At 39.6% G+C, this 17,682-nt stretch overlaps 1 protein-coding gene across 3 annotated transcripts in view; it reads right to left on the reverse strand.

Annotated features, from left to right (window-relative positions):
- LOC131254362 (S-adenosylmethionine carrier 1, chloroplastic/mitochondrial) overlaps positions 1–13,757 on the reverse strand; it is a 36,930-nt gene extending 23,173 nt beyond the window's left edge. Inside the window, exons 1-2 of one of the 3 annotated variants that reach the window (XM_058255360.1) lie at positions 13,541–13,757; positions 8,516–8,570 (exon numbers count right to left, since the gene is read on the reverse strand). In XM_058255360.1, the coding sequence (XP_058111343.1) occupies positions 8,516–8,570 (55 nt within the window). In that variant the 5' untranslated portion in view covers positions 13,541–13,757. The remainder of the gene's footprint in view (positions 1–8,515; positions 8,571–13,540) is intronic. The other 2 variants (XM_058255353.1, XM_058255357.1) reach the window with 2 other exon arrangements.
- Positions 13,758–17,682: the final 3,925 nt, after the last annotated feature.

Here is a 17,682-nt window from a genome sequence, read left to right on the forward strand (position 1 = left end):
CGTGTTGCAGACCTCTTTGCGAGGAGATTAGGTTTTGAGAGAATGAGACCCAATTTAATGATCTTAACCATTCAATTGGACTAGAAGAGTTTCAGTAGAGAATGGACCAGTTAAAGAAAAGTAGCCTAATCTTGCACATTCAATGGACAAAGTCAATCTGTCAAAGCAGTTATGATAATACTACCATTGTTTGAATTATCTCCAATATTATCGAAATATCTCCAATATTATCATTATCTCCAGCTTGGCGATACCGATAACACCGGTAGTATTAGAAATTCCAGGCATCAATAATGTATCGCTAAGTATTGCCAACATATCGATATCGCCAATTTTTTCAATTATGTAAATTCCAGGCATCACTTGTATTGCCAATGTATCGATATCGCCAATATTTTTTACTGTGTAAATTTGAGATGACGCATGTATCACAAGTGTATCAGCGATATTTCAATAATATCGCCAATGTAGAGATATCACGAAAAGTTTGTTTATTAAAAAAATTATATTTAAATTTTTTTTATGAGCACATTGTTGTAAGCAATTTTCAATTTGTCATTACTAATTTTGATAATACCTCAACACATTATCGTTATCACAACATGCCCGATATCAAGACCACAATCTTTTGTTTCATTTTCAATTGTCAATGATTTCTTGTCAAAATATCATGAGTTATCGATATTCTGCAATATCGATGGATGTTTGGATGGAAGGTTGCATGGATGATTAGATTGTTAGATGGGATGGATGGGATGGTTAAACTGTTTCTTATGACAACACATGCTTTTAAGCCCCCCATTAAATGGAAACTTATTATGTATTCATTCTTTTTGTAAATTTTTTATTCCTAAATATGCAAATATGAGTCTTTTAACATCTCCTGAAGTTTCGCTGTAAATTCTACCGGTTTCCCCATGTTTTCTTGCATTTTTAGTTATCAGCGATATTATCGGCAATATCGATATTGTTTCCATATCCGTGGCCGGCGAAACTTGTAGCGATGCCAATACTTCGAACACTGCATATTACTGCTTTTCAATGTGTCCCCTAAGTACCCATGGTATTCTTGGCCACCACCCATTATGCCAAAAATAAAGTGCCCTTCTATGGCTAGGCGAAAGAGTAGGATCTCAAATCCTACTCTCACACGCCCATGGATCAATGCAGTTCATTATATGCATCCCATCCTTCATGTTCTATGGCCCAAAAATAGGTCTAACCTTGTGCTAAATGTGTATGTTGAAGGTGCATTACTGGTCAATTTTAAGCATCAACTTTTCAAATACATCAGGACCACCTAATGACCGAATAGTCACATACACCATCGGGCCCACCCAATGAATGGCCTGGATGTCACATGGGCAATGACTCATATTGATATCCCCATACCTACCGCTGAACTGCATCAACATGTGTAGGACATCCCAGCTGCGGATCAAGTGGACCTACAGCCCGTAGCAAAAAATTAGACAGATCAACCATCAAATAGGCCCACCTGTACAAAAAACAACAGATTAGACCATCCATTGTTTTAGGACCTGTGTGGGCTTCTTGACATTTAAGCAACTTGAGTTTCTAGCCAAATAATATTAACTGCAAATCTGATGGGGACATCCCGCCCCCCCCCCCCCCCCAAACGCAGGTACTCGAGGAGGAGGAGGGCCCCACCATCAATCAGGATCGATGACGATGTCCAGGGAGGGCCTCCTAGTTAGAGGACTGCATTTTGGTTCATTAGAGTGGACCCGATCGTCATGTGAATCCCACCATGTGTTCTCATGATCGTGACCCACTATTTTAAACAATCTAGTACTTTGAGTTTTACTTATTATTGTTATTAGGAATATCATGGACGGTTTAGATTTCTTCAATTAGTTGTTATTTTTTATTACTTCGTCTCCAAGTAATAGGGTGAGTACATGGTGCGAGTTTTGGGGTATAGGATTTTATTATAAATAGGCACCCCTTGTAGTCTTTTTTTTTCATTGAAGATGATTAATAAAATTCTGCGTTTTCTTGTTTCTCTAATTCTCTGAGTTGTGAGAACCTAATTGGGTGCGAAACCATCCCTTCTTCGAAGGACTAAATACCGTGATGCGAAGCCACACCCATCCTAAATTGCCCTCATCTCCTACCCTCCATATTCCTCATCTCCTACAACCGTCCCCTCATCAAATTTACCCACGTTTGCAGCTAATCTTCCCCCTAGAGCAGATTTTCATAATTTGGCCCTGCAGGAGGGCTGAAACTTCGGCGGAACACCGTGTTCAAACTGATCATCCATTTGGCCTGAAATTTGGAAATAAGTTGGCCCATCCCTGGCCAACCAAGCCTTAGCTGGCCGATTCCAGATTCACGAGCCCCGCACACATGCGGGCCGCCATCCACGCACATGTGTCAGGTCGGTTTGCTGTCCACATGTGTGGCTGATCACAGGTTCCCTCTCGTCTTTATTTCACTCCTCATTCACCTTGTTTCCATAACCCTAACCCTACATTATCTCAAATCCCCAAGTTCTATTCCACTTTTGAAACCCTAGGTTTTCCCAAATTAAAACGTGAGAATCCCTTGGATTGGGAAATAATCCTTCGCATTCAATCTACTATCTTTTGAGCATTGTTTGGTCTATAATTTTTAATTGATTCAGCCCTAACATATGTAGGCTTAGACCCTCGTAGATTCCCCTTGTTGAATGATTGACTTTACGTGGGATGTAGAATTATTGTGATTGTTTCTAAATTATTATGATCTAAAGCCTGAAATCTTGCACATCATATCTAATTTTCATGTCCTGCATCAAATTTGGTATCAGAGCTTAGGTTTTTCATAGTGGATTGCATTGCATGTTTAGGGTTTAGTCCACTCGTGTTTATTTTGCATCAAATTTCATCATATAGGGCTATTCAGGACCCATCGTTCACAACATAGACTGCTGAATTTTCTATTGTCAGAAATTCTCCAATTTCCATTGCTGAATTTTCTGTTAATAAACTGTTTGGATAGTTATGTTGCTGGAATTTTAGGAGTGTTCCGTAGTTTCCTCATATAGAGTCCTATAGGAGCATTTAGTCCCATTTAGATGCATATAGTGGCATTAGAAGACCTTTGAGTTGAGTGAGTAGTTGTATGCCCACCCGTATTGGTCGCGGTTTTGGATTGCACCCTGCACTAAACATGGAGCAATTACAAGAGTCCATGGACAACATAAATCGGCAGTTTGAGTCTTTGGGTGGACGCTTGGAACAACGTATTGACCAACGCTGGGATCGGCTTAATGTACACGTTACCCAACTAAAAACCTCTGCATGGGCAAACCCCGCCATTGGAGAAGATGCCCAATATCAGGCAAGTGGTCAAGAGGATATAGGGGTGGCCAAAGAAACAGACATGGGCGTGCACCCGTACACCCACCCCGCGAGGGGCATTATGATCATTATGACCCAGATGCACAACTCCTCAAGAGAGTTAGAGTAGAGGCCCCTACATTTAATGGTCACTTGGGCCCTAAAGCTTTTCTAGATTGGTTGGCGGATATGGACCACTATTTTGAGTAGTATGACATGTCGGATGCTCGTCGAGTCCGATTTGCCAAGATGAAGCTTGTGGGTCAAGCAAAGAGGTTTTGGGCTACTTGGAGAGAAAGAAAGAGAGATTGAGGGAACCCTCAATAGTCCATTAGAGAGAAATGAAAGAAACTCTTAAGGAAAAATACCTCTCTTTCTCTTATCACTTGATGTTGGTTGAGGAATCGAAGTTCAAGTCTAAGCCTCTCCATATTCTAAATATCAAAGACTTTGAGCGAGAGACAAAGTCGGACTCAATAGTGTACACCCTTGTGGCTAGGGAAAGTGCACCAGAGGATAGTGAAGAGTTACCCACTGAGGTCATTCAGGTAGTGGATGAGTTTCGTGATGTCTTTCCCGATAATCTACTGGATGAGATTCCCCCTATAAGGGATATACAGCACGCCATTGATTTAGTCCTTGGGGCGACTCTATCAAACCTGTCTGAGGTGGTCAATAAGAGTCTGGGAAATTTGCTCAAGTGTTTAGTGGGGGAGCACACTAGGACATGGGACACTGCACTATCTATCGCCGAGTTTGCATTTAATAATTCTGTCAATAGATCCACAGATTTAAGTCCTTTTAAAGTCGTTACTAGTTATAAACCTAGGAAGCCTATTGATCTTGTCCCTATGTCTCTGTCCTATAGGCCATCAGAGTCTACAGAGTCCTTTGCACATCACATTCGTTCATTGCATCAAGAAATCAGGCGAAAGATCAATACTAGTAATGAACATTACAAAATTTCTACTAACCAACATAAACGATTTAAGGAATTCAATATAGGGGACTCTATGATGGTCCGCATCAAGCCAGAGCGGTACCCTCAAGGAGCCGTTCGTAAATTACACGCGCATAGCGCTGGACCATTCAAAATTATAAAATAAAATGCTCTCAATGCGTTTGTGGTAGATCTTCCACCTTCCAAGGGAATTAGTTCCACATTCAATGTGGAGGATCTAGTTATATTTCAAGGGAACACTGATACATTGTTCAGCCTGTCACCTAACCATCCTAATTCCCCAGACCTTTCCCTTGATCCATAGCCCCCTCCCGACCCATCTTCCCAGCCTCTACCTCCGATACCTACCCTTCTCACACCCATAGAGGAGATGGAGGATATCCTAGGCCATCAGATAATATCGACGTCGGACAGTGAATTTCAAAAGTTCCTGATCAAGTAGAAGTCACGCCCAGCTTCAGACAGTACGTGGCTCACTGATGAGAAGCTTCAGAGACTTAATCTTGACATCTTGAAGCGGTTCAAGAGTTTTGTTTCGCCAATGGCGAAATCTTCACAGCCGAGGAGAGTTGATGGGTACATCCCACGCACACGCATGCCCCCTACGCACGTACGCAAGGAGGGCCCCATCATCGATCTGGATCGATGACGACATCCAAGGAAGGCCTCCTAGCTAGAGGACTGCGTTTTGGTTTATTATAGTGGACCCAATCGTCATGTGAATCCCATTATAGGTTCTCATGATCGTGGCCCACTATTCTAAATAATCTAGTACTTTGAGTTTTGCTTATTATTGTTATTAGGAATATCATAGACGGTTTAGATTGCTTTGATTTGTTATTATTTTTTATTACTTCGTCTCCAAGTAATAGGGTGCGCACATGGCGTGATTTTTGGGGTATAGGATTTTATTATAAATAGGCACCCCTTGTAGTATTTTTTTCTCATTGAAGATGATTAATAAAATTCTATGTTTTCCCGCTTCTCTAATTCTCTGAGTTGTGGAAACCTAATTGGGTGCGAAACCCTCCCTTCTTCGAAGGGCTAACTACCATGGTGCGAAGCCACACCAATCTCAAATCGCCCCCATCTCCTACCCTCCAATTCCTCATCTCCTACAGCCATCCCTTCATCAAATTCACTCGCGTTTGCAGCTAATCTTCACCCTACAACAGATTTTCATAATTTGGCCCTGCAGGAGGGCTGAAACTTTAACGGAACACCTTGTTCAAACTAATCATCCGTTTAGCCTAAAATTTGAAGGGAAGGTGGCCCATCCCTGGCCGACCAGGCCCTAGCTGGCTGATTCCAGATTCGTGGGCCCCCACACACGTGCGAGCCGCCATCCATGCACATGCGTCAGGCTGGTTTGTTGTCCACATGTGCGGGCTGATCACAGGTTCCCTCTTGTCTCTATTTCACTCCTATTTCGCCTTATTTCCATAACCCTAACCCTAGATTATCTCAAATCCCCAAGTTCTATTCCACTTTTGAAACATTAGGTTTTCCCGAATTGAAACGTGAGAATCCCTTGAATTGGGAAATATTCCTTTACATTCAGTCTACTATCCTTTGAGCATTGTTTGGTCTATAATTTTTAATTGATTCAACACTAACATGTGTAGGCTTGGACCCTCGTAGATTCCCCTTGTTGAATGCTTGACTTTACATGGGATGTAGAATTATTGTGATTATTTCTAAATTATTATGATCTACGGCCTGAAATCTTGCACATCATATCTAATTTTCATGTCCTGCATCAAGATCCCAACTGATATACTTTTCCATCTCATGAAGACTTTATAAGTTGACACATGGGATTGGTGCTTGTTAAGCTAGCAAACCTAATAGACATTAAATCCTATATCTTCAACAGGGGTCACTATTCAGTGAGGGGTGTCCTATGTAAGGGGGCAAAAGACGTGTTAAGGATCATGGTGGATGAAACACATATCAGAGATCCAGGCAAATTCATCAGGTAGGGTACAGCATGCACATGCCGTGGACAAAAATAATGGGGATCCGCTGCCATGCAGGTCAAACTCGTATGAGAAAGATGGGCAGTCAGGAAAAAAGCAAAAAAAAAACAAAAAAAAAAGAGTCCGACAGTCTACATTCAACATACATGTGTGGCTGACTTGATGTGTGTGCTACCTTTGGATTTTTGGTATATGGCATGTTCATAGTACCCTCTACTAGATGAATGGCCCAAATTTCTAACACGTGTGTTGTACACAGAGATCAGACACATGTTCCACCCCCTCAAATGAGGGTACAGCCATTTAGTGCAAAAAAGCTATTTGGAAATATCTCCAAGTCGCTGAGGGAAAAAAAAAACACTATTTTCATAATTGCTTTTTAATAAGAAATTAATACAAGCCCCTACACAAACATGTTTATTGCTTAATTAAATGCTTTTGGGAATTACAGTGTGCTCAAGAGCATTTAATTAAGTGACACCAAACAGGCCCTTAATAAACAATTGACTAAAACAGCCTTTATTTTCTAAGCATGGAGGGGGCATTTCATAGGAGGCACTTCCCCTCTCCTAGAATAGTCATGATTTGATGAGAGGCCCCTCATGTAAGGGCCTGGCAGAACACATGCCAGAGATCTCCATGCGGCACACCTGTTAGAGACCAAGCCATTCATTAGGTACGGCACACTATGAACATGCCATGTAGCAAAAAAACCAGGATAATACACTCATCAGGTGAACCGCACGTGTACATTGGATTTGGACTATCAGACCTTTTCTTAACCACCCATGTTTATCGAAGGGGCGGAGCATACTACTTGGATAAACTAAAGCATCTGATTAATTGTCATGAAAATAGGCAGTTAAAAGAAAATTGACAACGATCAAAACAGAGTGGTTGGGATCATCTGATGGATTTAATATCAGGCTATTTTTCCCTCCACAATGTTGTTGTGGCCCACATTTCAAACAGCAGGATGGATACACCACTCGAGATGGGTGTGTTTAGAGTATGACCAATACTCTGCCAAAGCATGACATAGTTCTTTCTTTGATAAAAGCTCAGGCCTATCTTTTCATGAAAACCCAGAGGAGAATCGTATGGCTTGCAAGGACTGACACGGACATTATGCAATGTCCTCCATCAAAGTTGCAGGCAATTCCCTCCTCAATATGCACATGCCAAGCATGTGGTTATCAAGATCATTAATTTGATGGACTTTTGTTTGCATGGTCTATTAGCAAAGTTGTGGTAGCTGGAAAAAATCTGACCGTCCAATTGGTACAAGTTTTAATGGTTCGATGTGGACCATTGCTCTAACCTTTCCTTCTGTCTATGGGTCACAAAATCAACAATTTATAACTGAGGGAGCATGTGAGTGTACACAACACATATGACCCATCTCATCATATCAACAGTTTGGATCACCAAAAATGATCCTAGATCCAATGGCTACAGTCCTTATCTACACACTTGTGATGTGATTAATACATGTGAGACTAAATGGTATCTATTATCTATATTCATACATGAAAAAGTGCACAAATAGAATTGCTTAAATACCCTTAAAACATTAGAAAGGTACAACTCTTGAGGGGCATTCATGTAATTTCATAGGGGTTGGAGAAAAGAGAAAATATAGGGGGAAAAAAAAGGGAAGAAAAATAATAGAATGACTTAAATGCCCTTAAGATCCTAAAGAGGGTGATTTGGGAGGGCATTTATGTAATTTTACGGGGTTTCGAGAAATAGGAAGACACAAAAATAAAAGAGATGCAATTTGCTTCAAGGAGTAGTGCAGACATTAACCAGACATGGCTTTTTTCACATAAGCAATTCTCAATAAACAATTCTAAAGAATTGCTTATTTGTGAATGTTGAAAGTAGCCTCAAATGTTGAAACAAAGACCTCAATGTTGAGAGTTGAAACAAAGGCTGTCTACCATTGAGCTACAAGCCCAAACCCCAGTCATTTAGAACTTCAATCTGTACCTAAGTATAGATGCTCAAGTTCCAAATTTTCTATTGTCGCATAATTGTGCTTTGTTCAGTTCCTCATGGAAAATAGTCAAAGAAATTTACCCTCTTCTAGAATTAAAAGCTCCCAAAAAGAAATGAATAAGAATCAATTACATGCCACTTATCAATTGGTGATGTTCTTTCCTTTGTTCAAAGTTACCATATGAGCATTGAACATCAACAAACAGCTAACTATTGAGAACGGATACCTGATGAGATTGCTAGTGTGCTTTTGCTATCCACTGCCAAGATTGGAGGACCCATCTAATAAAGAAAAGGATAGGGCACATTGATGAGGAGCAATGAGCAAGGAAGCAAAGATTGAAAGATTTGAAGAGAATGGCTTCATTACACTCGAGAGAGGGGATGTCCCCTCCTTATTAATTACAAGGTTTATCTCTTGAATTGATTAGGAAGCCTATCTCCTAATATGATAGTTCTAAGCAGTTTTGTCAAAATCTTACAATTTACAATATACGATTTTAGTTGAACCTAAGCAAAACGATTTGAATCCCAACCTTGAATCCCTTTTTATATGACTCCTACGATTCTATGATTATCCCAAGATTTACGATTCAAATTATACTTGTTCTCTTCTATGTTAAGCTTCACTTGGTTTTCATTTTATGTTTTTAAATTGGTGGGGGCTTTAAGAATCATTTAGAAAAGGTAAATTATTTTATTTGTTCTTTATAAGAGATTAAATGATATATATTCTCTTCAACGTTAAATCATGTAGCTTTTTTTGTGATTTCTTACTTCTTAATTGGTCTAAACACCAAATTGATGTGTGACTTAATTGTAATGTTTTTGTGGATGGTTACGATCATGCTGACTTATATGTGTATTATGGAATGATGTTTAGAAATCAAAATATCTTTTTCATCGGTCTGCAGTATCAAAGAGTGTTTTTCCACCATGATTCTACATTCAAGGAATGTAACAAGAACATAAACTATTAAAGGACCCTTGTATGTTTTTTTTAAGGGAAATTTCTTGAAAGAAAAAAATAATAATAATAATAATAATAAAGGAATAAGAATCCTTTAACACTATCATGACATGGTATTACTTGGTGCACATTGATGGCAAAAGGAAAATTGATGAATTAAAAACAAAAACCTGATTTATTTATATTTTTCATATTTGTTTTCAATTTTCTAAGAAAATTGTAAAAATCTTACAATTTACGATATGATTTGCAATTCAATATGATTCAAAGCCTACTACGATTTGCGATACGATAACGATTTTGACAACATTGGTTCTAAGGTACATCAATTTGAATAGTTACAAGAAGTGCATGGTATATCGCAGGAGATGGTTCCATGGTACTCCTTTTTCGCCGATGCTATCAACACCCAACAATCTATCCATCCAACTAAAAATAAAATGACAGTAAATTATGATTACAATTGAAATTTGAATCCATGGAAAAACAAATTTCCAACAAAACCAATCACCATTGATGTCTTATAGACGAATGGGGAACTTTCATTTCATTGCACACTGAAGCAATCTCAGTAGTTTGCCTCTCCGCTATACACATAGGTGCTTGTTTGGTGAATCCCAATCATCCATTTAACGGGCTCCTCTGTGAGTGGCCATCATACAAAAACCACACAAGTTAAAGAGTCCTACCTACCCATCCGACTAATAGGATACGAAAGGGGAACTTTCATTTCATTTCACACTGAACCAATCTCAGTAGTTTGTCTCTCCGCTATACACACAGGCGCTTGTTTGGTGAATCCCGATCATCCATTTAATAGGCTCCTCTGTGAGTGGCCATCATACAAAAACCACGCCAGTTAAAGAATCCTACCCATTCGACTAATAGGATATTATCTTTCCTATCTAGACCATTGACCGTCTTCTATTTTCACCCATCTATTTGAAGGCCACAACTCAATCGGCTAGCATTCCTGTTTGCAATGTGGTCCCCGTTTATATATTCCATTTAGCTTGTTTTAGAATTCAATATTTTAGTATTCTCATGGTTTAGATTGCTCTGATTGATAGGACATTGATATCATTAGCAAGTCAGGTTAAATGTGGTGTAAGTTGGGTGATCATGTTTCTATTATAAATTGTCGACATTGTGTGGCCTACTAATCAACAGATAATAATTAGAATTGTGGTGGTTGATTCCGTAAAAGAGATCAAAACGCGTGATACAGCCAGAGTTCATTTCAGTTGGTATCACAACCATCTTCCACTATCGATTGTTTGTGAACTATAATGACAAGGGATGCAAAGTTGAAGAAACTATGTCAAAGGGTCCATCACTATAAACTGGCCGTGTCTCAAATTTTGGAGTAAATTTGAAGGAGATATCTAAGATAACATTCAAACAGCATGAATCCCCTAGTTCTACACCCTGAGATAAGCAGTCAGTTGCACAACCTCTTCCAATCAACCATATAAAAGAAATGTGGATATGGGAGAAACGGAACCCTTTGTGGTGTTATGGTCAAAGTTTGGTGAACACAAACTGTATGGCGGACAAGCCTATAATTGGAACACAATACTCCACTTGCATCTTAATGCAAGGGCATTTTCACATCAGGCTCAAGTGGGGTGACCTGTTGGATGCAGGGGCACACTCGGGGTGGGCAGCCCGTGTGAGGCAGGTGGCTCGTGTGATGCGGAACCCATGTGAAGTGGGGCCCACGAGGTGACTTCAGTCGAGGTCCTAACTCATGAGATGTAGGGCCTAGGCTATGAGATAAAGGGATTGATTCGCCATGCTCTATTAGTTCGAGCTTTTAGAGCAAGTGGTTTATTGTCCTGCATCAAAGTTGTATCAGAGCGGGAGATTTTGTATTCGAGACTCCTCACCGGAGGTGATTAATGCAGGGGTATTTTTACATTGGGCTCAAGGTCCTAACCCATGGGATGTGGGGCCCAGACTATGAGATAAAGGGATTGATTCGTCATGCTCTATCAGTTCGAGCTTTTATAGCAAGTGATTAATTGTTCTGCATCACATCTCCATCAAATACCAAGGACAGTGGCTATTTTGGGTCCATTTATTCGGGCTTAGTTGCATGAACCTTCCACCGGTGCCACTTCAAATCATGCTTTGGACTCAAACCCCACTCCATCTTCCTAGTTGTTTATAGTTGCTAACATCTTGGAACAAAGGTTTCCACACTCCCACAACTGAATTTGCAGCTACCTACGCTCATGCTTTGTGCCACTAACATTCAAGGCAGTTCCTAGTACCTAGCTTTGACATATACATCAAGTGGTAAACTCACAGCTGAATCAGATGTCTCCTATTTTGGTGTTTTGTATCAAGACAGTGATTACCAAACACTGACTGTTGATATGATTGGTTGCATGATAGCTCGGGTCCTTACTCATGCCTCAATGGTAGACTCACATGAGTTTCAACACGAGGTCATGGGTTCAAGTACCCATTGTGGTGAAATCCCACTATGGTATGAGTGAGTGGGTGTGTGGGGTGTGAGTGGATGGGTTTATATATATATATATATATATATAAAACTTGGGAGACAGAACTCGTCACAGTGATTTCTGGATTTCAACCTTGAGGACAAGTTATTTTCCATCACATCCAAAATCACTATCTTTAGCTTGTTTTAGAAATATTTTCTAGAATTCGTAAAACTCCGTTCCATAGTGATGCGTCAGCAATCATTAGCCCGAATAAAGGAGGGTTGATCTTAGGTCGGCAGCAGGTCTTTGAACTTTTGTTAATCAATCATGAGCATTAAGCCAATCTCAAACAGCAAGAACAAGGGTAATGGTGATTATGAATATTTTCTAGAATTTAGTACCTTAGTATTATTATAATTTGGAATGATTGTTGTTATGGTATGATTGTTTTAGAAAGTTGTTTTAAGTTTGGCTAAAGTTGGTTTGGGGTTAGCATTGTTTTAATTTAAACTTGTAGATTTTGTATGGCCAATCAATCAACAAAAAATAATTAAAATTTTGAGGTTGATATCAACACACAATACAGATCAGGGTTGTATGCATCACATGGATCCTCCACAAAAATAACCCACTGGATGGAAAGTGGAGATTCACCCAATACTACTAACCATGCTCACCAGCTCAATGAACAACAGGCTGGATCAGCCTCACTACTAAATTCAGGGATAGACTCCTACATTAGTTTTGCACCATTTAAAAACTGGTGGTGACTCATCCATTTCACATGTGGCACTGATTGGCAGTTATGTAGACAATCCAAATTGTGGCTCCCATAGTGAAAGGAGTATATCCCACACTGATCAAGCAATCCCAACCATCAATTAATGGTTATCAAATGGATGGTCAGAATTAAAATGGCATGAGGTCTAAATTTGAAAGGGAAGAATCAGGTGGTTAATATTATCTTCTCAGAGCTTCTTTTTTTCAGTTATGCTCAATCCACAGTTGGGTCAGTGATTTGGACAGTCTGGATTGCCATACAACTAGGCCATGTAAGTTTGAAGATTGACCACCATTTTTTAAATGGTGCAAAACTAACATAGGAGTCTAGCCCCTAAATTCATCATATTCAATACATAATTTCAACACACATTACTTTATCATCATTAAATAAAAACAACTTTAGAATTTACACACACACACACACACACACACACACACACACACACACACATACAAAAAAGGAATTAGAAAAAAGAAAATGATACTATGTAATTAATTCATATAGTTTCAACATTTAATTGAAGTCCATTTTTTCCTCCAAGAAGCTACAAAAATTAAAAGGAAAAAAAAAAAGATATAGAAAGAATTGGAGGGAAAAAAAAAAAACGCAAGCAAGAATTATCTATAAAAAAATAATAATAATAACATTTTTCCAATTTTTAGCAAGTCTTGAGAATTATCTTTTATTTAAAAATTTAAAATTAAAAAAAATTTAAAAAAAAAAAAAACATTTCTAAGCAATAACTAAGGTAACCCATTATTGCAAATTTGAAACAGAAATGGCACAAATTTCACTATTTCAGTTCCGGGGTCGGAAAATGGGTGTATTTAATCAATCAGATTGAATGCAGATATCAATTCACTTAATTAAAACGATACAGAAAATTTTCAGGAAGTTCAAAAAAGAAAAGAAAAAAAAAAGTAATTTGAATGTCAGCTGTTGAAGTGAATTTACTGGCTGGAGAAGAAAATAGTATGAGAATTCAAGGGCAAAAATGGAATTTATGAGATAAAAGAAGGAAATGAGGAGAAATAAGAACACGTACCCTATGAGCAGATGTAATACTCACGAATTTTTGGAGTAGGAGAAGCGGGCGCGTGGGAAGGGAGGGAAAGGATTTATGGAGCGAGGGGTTTTTAGGGTAGTGAAATTACGAAATGCTCCCTACTGTTGAAGGAATTTACGCCCAGCCCAAGTAACCAGTCGATGGGAAAATCTTAGCCCTTCGATTTGCGGCCTACGGATATACGGTTGAGGTCACATGATCAGTTGCTACGATCCTGCTAACTAACTCCTGTCCGACGCCAATTGTCCGTTCAAAAGTGCCCTTGTGACGAGACGAAGGGTGAAGATGCCGTTTTTGGGTAAGGCGCGTTGGACTGAGATTGGCCGGTGCGGATTATGCTGGTGTGCGCTTGGGCGAGTCCGTGCTTGGGTTTATGATCTAAAATAGAACGTAGAACCTAATGAACGGAGTGGATTTTACCGTTAACACATGGTCGGCCCCACAGCTTTGGGCGTACGGTGCGGAAGCGGTATGCTTACGGAGTAAACTCTGTAGGGCCGCCTTCGAAACTTAATACCCAGTAAGTAGACGGTGATCAAGAAACTTCCATGTTCCATATCCAACCGTCGAAACTCAGTTGATCCAAGGGCTATGATGTGAGTTTGTGCCCGCATCCACACTGCGACAAATGACATCCGGATCCATCACTTGCACGAGCCAGGTTTACAGCCTAGATTGCGACCGACCACCAATCCGGACGGTGCGGCAGGCTACTGATTTCCCCACTCTCCGATATACTTTCTTGAATATGACTCGCGCGAGTGCACTGAATTACACATGCCAGCTTGTTGCAGTGTGAGCAATCAAATCCGTTCATCAGGTGCGTTCCTCTGATTCCTTGGCCAAAAGAAAAAAAATTTAAAGAATGCTTCCAAATCTGATCCATATATTTCGGTTGAATGTCCTAATTGTTCAACATATCAACCGTCCGTTTATTTTTACGCTTATTTATGGCCTAATGAGAAAATTGATCAAGAAATATATGATATTCACCACCTGATGAACGGAATAGATCTCACGTTTGATAATTTACTTGAGAGATCCGCGAATCCAGTTACGTCTATGATGCATACGAATTACTGAGGAAGTCATGGTCACCATCGCATGGGTTCGTTTTGCCTCCGTCGCGATATAGAACCAGCGTGTGTCGCCACTCCCTGTAGCCCACACGTTGAGATGGTCCAAAGATTAGAACCGTCCATATTCTATTAACTATCCTAATAGTCTATTATCTCATAATTTTTCTTCATAAAAAGTCCAGGATTTTGAAGTACATCCGGTTTTACATATCATTTTAGGGCAAGAGCCCAAAATTGAAGTACATCCCAAGCTCAAGTGGACCACACTACAGGAAAGAGTATGGATAATGATGTCCACCGTCGAAACCTTCCCGGTCCACAGTGATATTTCTTTGTCACTCAACTTTTTCATAAGGTCACGCAGAGAAAACACAATTATCAGCTTAAATCCGAAACTTCCGTGACATTAAGAAGTTTTCAACCCAAGGCGTTCAATGCACACTATTTAGTGTAGGGGTGCACACGGGGTGGTCAGTTCAGTGGGGTTTTGGGGTGAAACCGGAACCGAACCATTCCTAACAGTTCTGCAAATATTGGATCCGGAACCGGACCGTAAGCATCCTAGAACCGAACCAGAACCGGACCGTGAAAAACGGTTCAGTCCCGGATCGGATCCACGATTATGGGCTTTTAAAAATCCAGCTGAGTTAGTTGATTTGGAAAAAAAAAAAAAAAAAGATGAAACAGAAGAAAAAGAATAATCTACCCCAATAGCAAAAAAAAGGCTAGGATCTTCCACCTGAAAGATGGGTTAGAAAACTTCAACCAAGCTTTTCAGAGCTGTACATTTGTTTCTCGTGGAAGCTCTGCCGCTTCTCCACTTTTATGACCAACAAAAAAGGACTACCCAAGAATGGGATTCCACTCAAAGTGGCAGTGAAAACCGATATTTTTTTTGAAGAAATGAATCCAAAGCATGGTGGTCAATGCTTATGATGAACAAAGCAAAATTGAACGGGTATGGGCTGAAAACTGATGGTTTTCAGGAACACACAGATCTAAATTCACTAACTATAGGTCAAAAATGATCAAAATTAAAAGAAAACAAAAATACTTTCTTTCTCCTTTCAAAGAGAACCCTATTCCAATATCAAAATACCATGTTTCTCTATTCATTCTCGGAACCCATAAATTACCGTGCTATCTCACAAAAGCCCTAAAATCAACCACTTTCACAATCTCAGCCCTGTTTAAAATATTGAAGCAGAGGAATTAATATATATATATATATATAGAAATACCCAATTGCCTTGAAATCCTAATTTCCATATTCGTAGCTCAGAACCCATGTTTCAATGGAATTCTAAATATAGAAATTGCAACAGGCAACAATGATTTTAAAACATAATTGAGAAAACAGAAAACCCATGTTTTTTTTTAATGAATTTCCAAAACCAAAAACTAATATAATTGTAGCTAACCCTTGGTACTTCGGAGGTAAATATAATACTACAACATTTATGGCCAAATTATAGTTCAAAGAAGAAAGTAAAGACTACGGTTCTATAGTTCGGATATACGGTTCGGTTAACAGTTCAGATCAACGGTTCGGTTCGGTTCTACAGGACCCTAAACCGGAACCGATCCGTAATCAACAGTTTTCAAATTTTGGGAACCGGAACCGACCCGTTAACACTCTCGAACTGGACCAAACCGGACCGAACCAACGGTTTTGGTTCGGTTACACGATTGCAACGGTTAAATGTGCACCCCTACTACTATCAAGTGGTTGACTTGAAGCTCTGGCTTCTCTCGACGGACACGGATTAGCTACTAACAGGTTGAGTAGCCAGACTCCTACCGAAGTGACGTCACCAAGTTCCGTGGAACCTACATGTGTTATATCCACACCGTCCATACATTTGGTGTAACGCCCTGAAAATCGGGGGTCGAGCAGGTACCCAGCTCCCGAGTTCCACCGCATCACTTATGCAACATAGATAATGATGATTTGATGTTATCCATGTTAGTGCATAAAACATGAATGAGATTAAGCTAAATCAGCAAATCATACTCCAGGGACAGTTGAATTTACGCAAGTAGATGACTGTGATCAGAGTATAAAATATATAAATCATTGTAGGTCCCCAGAGTATGAACGCATCGCCAGGTCAAATAATTACAAGTATTATTTCAAAATACAAAATATGAAAAGTGATGGTCTACTACAAGTATAAGCCCTGAAGCCCCGTCGACCAGAACGGTTTATAGAAACCCGCCTGAATACTACGTATATGAGAATGCCTCCTCATCATCCTTAAAGTCCAGATCCGCCTCGCAGGCTGCGCCATCATCTGAAACTATAACAGGGTCTGGCTGGTGTTTAAAACACCGTCCCGTAACGTGGGAGTGAATGATCAACTCAGTGAAACAATAAAGCAAAGGTTAACATGTTATCAATTCAGTCAAGCAACAATGATAACGCAATACAACAATTAGGTCCTACGTACTCTTGTTAATGCAAGAATGATATAAAAATAATGATGTATGCCCTCGCCTGCGATCCCTCAGCGACTTCATCTCACGATCGCGGCATGAAACACTTCATCAGTGCTTGACCTGCTACGCCAAACGCACACGTAATGCGATGCATGAACGTGATTAGTCAAGTTGCTTACTTAGGTTTATTCATATAGCAAGATTGGGAAGCTAAGGTACCTCCCTTATATCAATTCTCAAACAATGATGTAACGAATTGAAAATCGGGGGTCGAGCAGGTACCTAAATCCCAAGTTCCAACACATCACTTATGCAACAAATATAATGATGATTTGATGTTGTCCATGTTAGTGCATAAAACATGAATGAGATTAAGCTAAATCAACGAATCATACTCTAGGGACAGTTGAATTTTCACAAGTGGAAGACTGTGATAAGGGGAGACCATATATATATCATTATAAGTCCCCAAAGTATGAACACATTACCAGGTTAAATAGTTACAAGTACTGATTCAAAATACAAAATGTCAAAAGAGTGGTAGACCTCTACAAGCATAAATCCTGAAGCCCCGATGATTCAGAACGGTCTACGAGAACCCGC

The sequence above is a fragment of the Magnolia sinica genome, chromosome 1, assembly GCF_029962835.1.
Source record: "Magnolia sinica isolate HGM2019 chromosome 1, MsV1, whole genome shotgun sequence".
In the NCBI taxonomy this organism is placed as follows: domain Eukaryota; kingdom Viridiplantae; phylum Streptophyta; class Magnoliopsida; order Magnoliales; family Magnoliaceae; genus Magnolia; species Magnolia sinica.